The sequence below is a fragment of the Diceros bicornis genome, chromosome 10 (assembly GCF_020826845.1).
Source record: "Diceros bicornis minor isolate mBicDic1 chromosome 10, mDicBic1.mat.cur, whole genome shotgun sequence".
Taxonomy (NCBI): Eukaryota; Metazoa; Chordata; class Mammalia; order Perissodactyla; family Rhinocerotidae; genus Diceros; species Diceros bicornis.
Window position 1 is genome coordinate 43841300 of NC_080749.1, and position 11270 is coordinate 43852569.

Consider the following 11270-nt stretch of genomic DNA (forward strand, 5'->3'; position numbering starts at 1 on the left):
CCAGCCCCAGCAGTGCCCCGCGCCGAGCCCGCCCGCCTGTCAGCCGGGTCGCGGGCCGAGCTGAGCTCGGGGCTGCGCTCCTCCTCCTCAATCCTGCGCGGCTCGGCGTCCGGGCAAAGCCACAGGAGGGCAGGTTGGCGAGTGCCGGGCCACGGGAAGCAGCTTCGGGCCGATCAAGCCTCTGCTGCTCTTGGCCCTCTGGTCCAGGAAGGCTGGGCTCCTCTGTAGAGCCAGTACTGGGAGATTGCTTCCTACACCACGGGGTCGCTTTGGCCTCATGCTGTTTATTTGTGCTAACATCCTTTTAAATCGGCTCTTTTCTCTATTCCTCCTCAGATTCTTCCTCATTTTAAAATTACTGGCATGGATTCCTTTTCTCCCTTCCAGATTAAATAAACATTAAACACACACACACACACACACACACACACACACACACACACACGAGTCTTCGGTAAGGATCACTGCGTTGACACCACTTCCACTCTGTCTCCCCAGATCGGTGCTTCCAGTGAACCCATTTGCACGAGGACTCGGCCCTCTCTTTTCCTGGCAAGGCTTTTGAACCTGTCGCCAAGCCAGTACCTCAGAGAGAAGGATGTGCAGTGGGACGCTACGGATGCATGGCGCCTGCCCCCAGTTAGATGCTCTCAGATAATCTGCAACCAAGCTCGCTGATAAAATATTTAGTAAAGATCTCGTAAACATCACTGCAAATACATTAAGGCACTTCAGCCTGACAGCTTATGATTATTTCAAAACTTAAAAAGGAGATCATAGATTGTCACTGTGTTTGTGCTCAACCAAAAAACCGAACCTTCCCGAGGTGGGTGGATGGGTGGGTGAGTTGCTGCTTTTCGCCCCCACTCTCCCCTCCCGCTCACTTTCATCGCTGTGGCTCTCAACAGCAGTGATTTATTTATTTATGTATGTAGTTAAAAAGGTGTGCATTGTGTGTGTGTGTGTGGGGTGGGGTGTGCACCGAGGACACGCAGGACCTGCTCACAAAGAACTGGCTCAGGTGCTGTGTGCTTCTGTATTAACTGGAAAAGACAGACTCTGGAACTTTTACAGGGCGAGAAGAGGCCACCGGCTCGCGCTTTGTATACTTTGCACTTGAAATCGTTACATTCAACTGAATATTTGGCTCATTCAGATCCGAAAAGTCTCCTAGCATCGTCGAATTCCCTCCTCCGCCCCTCAGCTTGAAAGGAGGGAGGTGGGGGGAAGGTAGGAAAACGTTTAGTAAATTGCACATCTTTGAATCTTCCTAAAGCAGTGGTCACAAAGCTTAAAGGTGACACAACAATGCTCACGTAAAACCAACACGCATTCCCAATCCCCCCAAACCAACAATAAAATCATTCCCTTCAATTTGCCATGATCGTGGCGACCGGGAGCCAGGTGATTATCCTAATTAATGTCTATCTAATTAAATTACTGTCAGCAGTTAACCAATGGCAGGAGCCGTTTCATCGGCTGCACAAGCAGCAAGATCAAAAGTGAGCCTTTTCTGATTGCTGCATAGTGTCAATTGGCCAATCTCTTCTCCCAGGGAAAAAAAAAAGTAAATCAAACCTTTGAGAAGCATTTGCTGGTTGAAGTGCTTTCTGTCTAGTGAGGGGGTCTGTGGATTTCTAGTTTATGATAAATAGGACTTTAAAAACCAGGGACAGGAGGGCGAGTGTTCAGGTTCTAGAGCTATGCAGCTGGAGCACTGCCTTTCTCCTTCTATCATGCTCTCCAAGAAATTTCTCAATGTGAGCAGCAGCTACCCACATTCAGGCGGATCTGAGCTTGTCTTGCACGATCATCCCATTATCTCGACCACTGACAACCTGGAGAGAAGTTCACCTTTGAAAAAAATTACCAGGGGGATGACGAATCAGTCAGATACAGACAATTTTCCTGACTCCAAGGACTCACCAGGGGACGTCCAGAGAAGTAAACTCTCTCCTGTCTTGGACGGGGTCTCTGAGCTTCGTCACAGTTTCGATGGCTCTGCTGCAGATCGCTACCTCCTCTCTCAGTCCAGCCAGCCACAGTCTGCGGCCACTGCTCCCAGTGCCATGTTCCCGTACCCCGGCCAGCACGGACCGGCGCACCCCGCCTTCTCCATCGGCAGCCCCAGTCGCTACATGGCCCACCACCCGGTCATCACCAACGGAGCCTACAACAGCCTGCTCTCCAACTCCTCACCGCAGGGCTACCCCGCGGCTGGCTACCCCTACCCACAGCAGTACGGCCACTCCTACCAGGGAGCCCCGTTCTACCAGTTCTCCTCCACACAACCCGGGCTGGTGCCCGGGAAAGCGCAGGTGTACCTCTGCAACAGGCCCCTTTGGCTGAAATTTCACCGGCACCAAACGGAGATGATCATCACCAAACAGGGAAGGTAATGCTACGTTCTTGGCTACCGCCGCTCCAGGCACAGCCCGGGAGCAAGTACACCCGGGTTGTGACCGCTGCGGCAGCGACGATTTGGGGCCGGGAGCAGAGTAGAAGGCGCTCTGGTGCGCCCTAGAGTTGGCTGGTTTTGGAAAAGGGGAAAGTGGAAGGTGTAACCGCCGCGGCGATGTTGGGGCGGGGGGGTAGGGGGGATCCGCTCTAGAAAGGTGGTCGGAGAGCCAGTCAGTGGCCAGAGAAAGGCGAGAGAGCGCGAGAGCCCCGGCCGGTGGCCGGGAGATGGGAGGGACGCATCCACGCCCGGATGCGCGGACAGTGGAGATGCGGGTCGCCAACCTCGCTCTCCGCCTGGGCAGTGATACCTGCCGACTCCGCACTCCAGCTCACCCGCCGATCTCCCCGACTTCAGCCCCACTTCTTTTACTCCCCCCCACCCCACCCCTTTTCTAACCCAGCGAACATTCGCTCATCGACGCTACGAGAACAAGTTTTGCTTTGCTATCTGGCGCCGCGCTTCTTGCATTTAATCTTTAACATTTATGTTTTTTTTCCCCCTTGTTTCCCACCCCCCTTAATTTAAATAGGCGCATGTTTCCTTTTTTAAGTTTTAACATTTCTGGTCTCGATCCCACGGCTCATTACAATATTTTTGTGGATGTGATTTTGGCGGATCCCAATCACTGGAGGTTTCAAGGAGGCAAATGGGTTCCTTGCGGCAAAGCGGACACCAATGTGCAAGGCAAGTCCTTCCAATTAACACGTTTTCCTCACACTTATTTAGGTGAGAATGATTAATTAAAGCCTTTGTGGACTGGCTCGAACGACTTTTAAAACGATCGGCCAATGACTTCTAAAAGGAAACGAGGGGGATAGGGGGACAGACTGAGCGGCAGGAAGGGGGAGGATTATGCAAAAGCTATTTTAATCATCCCCAGTTAATAAGAAGAAAGCGCGGCCTAAAAAAGCCCCAGCTAATGGGCCTCACAGTGGAATAAGGGGTGTGTGTGTCCTACGTTGTGAGGAGCTGGGACTGGGCAGTGCCCCGGGCATATGTAAACAACTTATTTCTTTCTCTAGGAAATCGAGTCTATATGCATCCGGATTCCCCCAACACGGGGGCTCACTGGATGCGTCAAGAAATCTCTTTTGGAAAATTAAAACTTACAAACAACAAAGGAGCTTCAAACAACAATGGGCAGGTCAGTGGCTCAAGCGCTCATTTCTCTCTCTCTCTCTCTCTCTCTCATACACACACACACACACACACACACACACACACTCGTCCCTCTCTAACATCCAGTTCATCCGTTTAAATCAGCATGAGAAACTGGATACATGCTTCTTTGCTTCATTAAAAAGATTTTTTAAAAATTCTATGTCCACCGTCCAAAATATAAATAGTCTATAAAGTTGTTCTCCTCGCCCCTCGCCCAATTCCCGAGTTTCCGACCTTCCCAAGTACAAATACTTGGTTGATTTCGAGAAAAAAACCCACAGGATCTTTACGCTGTGAAAATCTTTGTTCCTCCTTAAAGGAGGACTAGGAGAAGGGCCCTGTGGATCGGGCGGTCGGGTTCGTTTTTCCTCCGGGGCTCCGGCGATTCTTGCTCCTAGAGGAGCGAGGGCTGGTCTGCCCCAGTTAGCCGGTCACCAGCCAGGCGAGTCCCGCGGTCAGTGAGCTGGGCTGGAGGGCTCTTGCCAGCTCCGCGCGGCCCGCGGCGCGCAGCCCCGCGCACACCGACCGCGTTAACGCGCCGCCCGGCTCTCCCCTTTCTCTCCGCCTGACAGATGGTGGTTTTACAATCCTTGCACAAGTACCAGCCCCGCCTGCATGTGGTAGAAGTGAACGAGGACGGCACGGAGGACACCAGCCAGCCGGGCCGCGTGCAGACATTCACTTTCCCTGAGACTCAGTTCATCGCGGTCACCGCCTACCAGAATACCGATGTAAGGAGGCCTGGGGGCTGGGCGCGCGGCGGGCGGCTCTCCCCGCACCGGCCGGTATCCCCCGGCCATCCCCGGCTCAGGGCACTAACGTCCAAAACAGCTGGCTCTGCTGCGCCTTTTTGGCGTAGGGCTAGGGGCCTGCTGGGCACCTTCCCTAAATACCTCGCAGGTATTCGTGTCCGTCGCGGGTCACCCGGGCCACCTTTGAGGTGCCCAGGGTTTCTAGGGCCTCTTCTCTCGGGAATTTTAATTTAGTTCTCAAACCAGAACAGATTTAGATCTGATTTTTTTTTAAAGTCTTTCTTCCCTTTAGAAAACAAGCAGATTTCCTCCTGCATTTTATTCTTGGCAAGATTTGGCATTATCTAAACAAATATTTTTTTAAAAGTCTCAGAACTGACGGCTGAAATAAACATTCATCACTTTTTGGATGATGAAAAGAACACACAATTCATATATGTAAAAACCACAATAAATAAAATTACTGTGGGCTATGGAATGAGTTTTCTAGCACTTGAACCTCTTCAGCATTTGCAAGTTTGCAAAAACTTATTTTACTGCTGTTGATTGACTACCAGGAGTGATGGTGGTGGTTTTTTTTTTTTTTTTAACTTAAATGAAAATATCCGGAATGGAAAATATGCATTTATTTTAAATCAAAACTGATGTTAAGATGCAACTTGTAACTTCGTCAGGTTGTGAATCAGAAGCGACCAACTTTTAAAAATACGGTGAAACACTTAAAATAGGCAACATTTGGTGATAAATTTAAGTGTCCCTCAAAGATTTTTGTGTAAGTGCATTGTGTGTAACAAACATTTAAAAAATGTGCATTTGAACTGATTTAGAGCACATGGGAGAGCCGACTGAAAGCATCCTTTAGTTTTAGGCATCATCAACTCAAACATGTGCCTCATAACTTTCATGATACCTTATCTTTTTTCTTTTCCATTCATTCCGTCAAAGTTTTCAGTTAGGGAAACCTTGCTATTTATTGAAATTGTAGGCCTTAAGCTCCTGTAAAAAGTGGCAGATGCTATATTCTCAAATACCCAATCCTCCAGTATAGAAGGCGAGATCATATTCATCTTCTTTTCTCTTTCCCAGATTACACAACTGAAAATAGATCACAACCCCTTTGCAAAAGGATTTCGGGATAATTATGACACGTAAGTCATCTTGCACCTTTCTTCTCAAAAAGTTGTGGAATCGTGCTGTAGGTCAAAGGTGGATTGTTAGTAGAAGGCTTTTGGAAGCTAGAATGTGTGAAGACAGGGTTGTTTTCCAGGTTTTCCCTTTCCTTTTTTGTTGGCTCCCCTTCTTTCTGGTGACCTTCTGGCTTGGTACTTCTGCAGTTTTGGTCAAAAGTTTCCTTCACCTATTTTTAGCTTTATGAATTACAAAGTTGTTGGCGGGCCTCTGGGGCTGGCTGGCTGGCTGGGGAAGCTGCCCCGGTTCCTCGGTGCGGGAGTTGTATGTGGCGCTGCAGATGCTCAGCTCAGATTGTCTGTGTCTGAAACCGCCCGATTCTGCCTGAAAGTGCATGTGGCTCTGGCAGTTGTTACAGTGTCCTTGGCATATGTGACTTTTATTTACCCATTTCCAAGTTTTGTGTAATAGCTTTTCCTGTGCAAGTTTACTATGGACTGAATAAAAACGTGCACCCATCACAGGCAAGTTCATGAGCAGTGGCGCGGTTACAGCCATTTCAGGCTTTGGGAAGGACCCAGGTGCTGTTGCTGTGTATTATTTATACGCTTCAAGAGAAAAATATTCCTTCTTATCTTTGTGTTTTAATTAAACGTGTTGGTTCCCTTTTCTCCAGGCCTCCCTTACCTTTCTCCATCTCTTTTCTATCCAAATGCTGTCCGCTGGGGGCAACAGTAGGTGTAAACTGAATGCTTTCTGGGCTCGTTCTAGCATTCTTGCTCAGCGTCCAGGTATAGTGCCTGAGTTCAGATGGTGTTATAGAGCAAAATCTGAATCTGGATTGTGGGGATCCCCCTACTTTTTTCTGACCATAAAATGGGAATGGTACATAAGTTTTAATTTCACAGCTTGCATTAAGTGCCTGGAATAGAGCTACAAAGTTAAAGCTGTCATTGACGAGAAATACTGTAGATTAAATTTGCGGAGAGACAAGTGGCAGCCTCTATTCCATCTCCAGGTAGATACCAGCCGTCTTTCCTGATATTTTTATAACAAATTGAAGAGAGTCATTGACATTACTGCCTATAACCATCATGTGCATTCCTCAGAAGTAGTTCAAAGGAAGCAAGCCTCATCAATATGATTCCCCAGAATAAAAACTTGGCTACTCTAGTCCTTACAATCTAAAAAGGTGGACCCGGCACAGCAGCAAGTGTGTGGCCCAGGAGACCAGAGATATTGGTCTTGTAGGGGGTCTTGTAGATTTTGAGCTTTTAATTCTGTTGTGAACATCTGTTCCAAAGCATTTTATTTTGCACAAATCAATTCAGTAATCCCAAGTGGGTTGGGACCTGGATGGGCATCTAAACTATATCTTTTGCAGACTGCTTTTTTCTTTTTAAAATATTGTGGTGGTAAACAGAGAAGATATTTGTACCTTGCTGGTAATGTTCCCTTCCTGCCTCCCTCTACTTCTCTTATTTCAAACTGGAAGTAAATTTCAGGAGGGAAATTTTGTGCAGTAAGCAGAATGGACCTGAGCTGCTGCAGCGTAAGCCTCACCTACCCTTCCTCTCGCTGACTTCAGCTGGAAAAGCCACTTCCCTTCGATTCTTAAATCACTATTTCACAAAAAGCTTATTTACCTACACAAATGGATACCTTAGATTTTTAGGGGCTAGGGAAGAGCAGACTGGTTTGTGACACTCTCCCTTTCTCCTTTTATATTGGTTATTTGGGCATGGCTCACTTTTGGAGAAACAGTGAGAGCAATCAGAGTTCAGGGGGACTGAGGGGTTGTTTGGCCACCCACCAGGGAATCTCCTCCCCAAAGGATTAAGGGCTGACAAGACTGAGGCTGTCTTTCAAAACAATCTGTTGATTAAAGATTAAAGCATTTACGTGTATAACAAAAAGGAAGGCAGGTGTGTATGTGTGTGAGAAAACAATTCTACCAATCTTGATCCAATCTCTCCTTCCCTCTCAATTCTAATGGGATTTTCTAGGCCCAAGGCCTAAAGTTAATCTTTGATTATTTTACCTAAGGTAATTCTCAGTAACAGAATTACTGTCTCTGATTGGGTAAGTTATTTAACTTCCCTTTGCCTCAGTTTCTTCATCTGTAAAGTGGGATGATAATGGTACGTAACTCAGAGGATTGTTGTGATGCTTAACTCAGTTACTATCTGTACAGTCCTAGACAACAGGGCGTGGCACAGAGTCCAGTTAAGGGGCAGCTATTATTAGTGGGAGATGGCTTGGAGGAGGTTGATAACTGTACTGAAAGTTTGCCCCAAAGTTTGCTTTTTTTTTTTTTTTACCAGGAAAGGATCAAAATCTGGGGAGAGAAGGTCAAAGTAAAGAACACTTTTTCTTTGTAAAAGAATTTTATTGATTGATGACTTTGTCTCCAGTAGGAATTCTTGTTTGTATTGGTAGACGTGGGGGTTAAAGGCTCTCACAGGGGAAACAATAGACAGGAAGTACTGTGGAGGCTTCCTCGGGCCTCAGAAGACTGGTGAAGGCGGGTCTTTGACGATTACTACCTGGACGGCCCGCGTGTGTCAAATGGAAGCAAGTGGTCTTAAAAGGGTGGAGGAGCGGTAACTTGTGCAGAAATTTCGCTCAGAAATTCTCACCAAAGAGAAAAGGCCCACTGGACACCTTAGTCCCGGGGTAAATGTGCCTTAATTTGTATACATACATTGGAGAAGTGGGATGAAAATCCCTTGCTGTGTTCCTCAGTCCCCTGACCCCTTGGCGAGAGAGAGCAAGAGAAGAGGGAAGCCTTTCTCTTGATCTGTGTCTTGCTTAGGGCCCTTAATAGACAAATGGGTTCCTTTAGATTTTCACCATTTATTCTGGGGAGGGTGCAGGTCTGTGACCTTTTGTCTGTCTCTATCCCGGACGGCAAGTTACAGAGGAAGAGTGTGTCGGGGTGGGCGAAAAGTGGTGGCCTTCCCTTCTGCCTCCACGCCCCCCAGCAAGGGACCTCTGCGCACCCCTCGGTTCTCTCTCTCTCTCTCCTTCCCTCGCAGGATCTACACTGGCTGCGACATGGACCGCCTGACCCCTTCGCCCAATGACTCCCCGCGCTCACAGATCGTGCCCGGGGCCCGCTACGCGATGGCCGGCTCCTTCCTCCAGGACCAGTTCGTGAGCAACTACGCCAAGGCCCGCTTCCACCCGGGCGCGGGCGCGGGCCCCGGGCCGGGCACGGACCGCAGCGTGCCGCACACCAACGGGCTGCTGTCGCCACAGCAGGCCGAGGACCCGGGCGCGCCGTCGCCGCAGCGCTGGTTTGTGACGCCGGCCAACAACCGGCTGGACTTCGCCGCCTCGGCCTACGACACGGCCACGGACTTCGCGGGCAACGCGGCCACGCTGCTCTCGTACGCGGCGGCGGGCGTGAAGGCGCTGCCGCTGCAGGCGGCCGGCTGCACGGGCCGCCCGCTCGGCTACTACGCCGACCCGTCGGGCTGGGGCGCGCGCAGCCCCCCGCAGTACTGCGCCGCCAAGTCGGGCTCGGTGCTGCCCTGCTGGCCCAACAGCGCCGCGGCCGCCGCGCGCATGGCCGGCGCCAACCCCTACCTGGGCGAGGAGGCCGAGGGCCTGGCCGCCGAGCGCTCGCCGCTGCCGCCCGGCGCCGCCGACGACGCCAAGCCCAAGGACCTGTCCGACTCCAGCTGGATCGAGACCCCCTCCTCCATCAAGTCCATCGACTCGAGCGACTCGGGGATTTACGAGCAGGCCAAGCGGAGGCGGATCTCGCCCGCCGACACGCCCGTGTCCGAGAGCTCGTCTCCGCTCAAGAGCGAGGTGCTGGCCCAGCGGGACTGCGAGAAGAACTGCGCCAAGGACATAGGCGGCTACTACGGCTTCTACTCGCACAGCTAGGCCGGCCCTGCCCGCCGGCCCCGCGCCCCGCCGCCGCCCGGACCCCCAGCCGGCCGCTCCTAGCGCTGCCCCAGCTCCTCCTCCTCCTCAGACCCCACCGTGCGCAGCCCCCCGTTTTATTTGACCCTCGATCACCGTCTGCAGCGAATAAGTACAGGTCTCCGAGTGTGATTTTAACCTTTTTTTGCACAGCAGTTTCTGCAGTTAGCGCACCGACCTTCAACTTTGCTGTAAACCTTTGGGTTTTCCTACTTACTCTCCTTCTGTGAAGTTACACCCACAATCCTCCGCCCCCTCGTCTTTTTCTCACCCCCTCCTCTTTCTTGTAATGCAACTCTTCACCTTCAGGAGACCTGGGCAGTCCTGTCAGGCAGCAGCGATTCCGACCCGACCAGTCTCGGCCTCCTCGTTACCCATAGGATGTTGACTCTAGAACCTGGACCCACCCAGCGCGTCCTTTCTTATCCCCGAGTGGATGGATGGATGGATGGTAGGGATGTTAATAATTTTAGTGGAACAAAGCCTGTGAAATGATTGTATATAGTGTTAATTTACTGTAACGAATGGCTAGTTTTTATTCTCATTGTCAAGGCACAAAACCAGTTCATGCTGAACCTTTTCATCCATTTCTTTTCCTTTTTCTCCACCCCACTCCCTTTTTAAAAAATTTCTTGTGAGATAATTAACAATATTCTAAGAGGCTCTGGAAACATGAAATACTTGATAGATAATGATGGGTTTCTCACTTCTCAATCCGTTGCATGAAATAATGACTCTTTTCCCTAATGCACACAAATAGCTAAGGAGAATCCGACCACACACCTGTAAGGGATAAGTTGTCTGTTCATAGGCAAGTCGATTAAGTGGCATGATGCCTGCAAAGCAAAGTTAACTGGAGTTGTATGCCCCCCCCCGCCCCTCTAAATAGAATAGCTCGACATCAGCAATATTATTTTGCCTTATTTGTTTTTCCCCAAAGTGCCAAATCCATTACTGGTCTGTGCAGGTGCCAAATATGCTGACAAACTGTTTCTGAATATCTTTTCAGTCCCCCCCCACCTTTATATGCTGTAAATCTTTGTAATGAATATTCTACTAATGATATAGATGACTGAATTGTTGGTAACTATAGTGTAGTCTAGTGAAGATGAATTGTGTGAGTTGTATATTTTACTGCATTTTAGTTTCGAAAATGATTTCCCCGCCACCTAGAAACAGCTGAAATTTGACTTCCTTGAGAAAACACTAGCATTAATGCAAGTAAGACTGATTTTTCTCCCCTCTAAGTCTTGTTATATTTGCAAAGGAGCATTAATCCCCCTGGAAATAGATTAATAGGATTTCTAATGTTGTGTAGCAAACCTATACTTTTTTTTGTATTTTAAAATTAATGTGAAATATGCATCATACACAATATTCAATCTAGATTCCAGTCCATGGGGGGATTTTTCCTAATAGGAATTCAGGGTCTCACCGTGTGTATATTTTGGCTCTTCTGTAAATCTAATGTTGTGATTTTTATATTTGTTTCGTTTCGTCTGTGAACTGAATAATTTATACAAGTACACACTCCATTGAGAAACGTTTTGTTTTCTGCTCGTTTGTATCGTCTGTGTATAACAAGTAAAATAAATCTGGTAAAACGCTATGGTGTTTGACAGCAGTTTACAGTTTGACAATAATTTAATTATTATAGGCGATTACTTTTAAAGGTTAAGGAATAACCGTTATGGTTATTCTCCATATGTAACCCTTAAGGTTACAACTCCAATATGGGGCAGTCTGTGTAATGGGAACTACCTCCATTTTCCTCTTAAATTTGTTTTATAGCACTACCAGTAATTACTTTTTCCTTCTTATTTACAGTTACT

General features: G+C 48.7%; 1 protein-coding gene across 1 annotated transcript; it reads left to right on the top strand.

Annotated features, from left to right (window-relative positions):
- Positions 1 to 1703: 1703 nt before the first annotated feature.
- On the top strand, positions 1704 to 9399 carry TBR1 (T-box brain transcription factor 1). Its single transcript, XM_058549096.1, has 6 exons — positions 1704 to 2395; positions 2991 to 3145; positions 3484 to 3605; positions 4195 to 4353; positions 5461 to 5522; positions 8541 to 9399. Exons 1-6 carry the CDS (start codon positions 1704 to 1706, stop codon positions 9397 to 9399), a joined length of 2049 nt encoding a protein of 682 aa, XP_058405079.1.
- The last annotated feature ends 1871 nt before the right edge of the window (positions 9400 to 11270 follow it).

Bases quoted from the DNA above. Each gene is read 5' to 3' on its own strand.
- TBR1 (XM_058549096.1), top strand. From the start codon at position 1,704: ATGCAGCTGGAGCACTGCCTTTCTCCTTCTATCATGCTCTCCAAGAAA. The intron at 4,354-5,460 runs GTAAGGAGGCCT...TCTCTTTCCCAG, and splicing joins CCGCCTACCAGAATACCGAT to ATTACACAACTGAAAATAGA. The intron at 5,523-8,540 runs GTAAGTCATCTT...CTTCCCTCGCAG, and splicing joins TTTCGGGATAATTATGACAC to GATCTACACTGGCTGCGACA.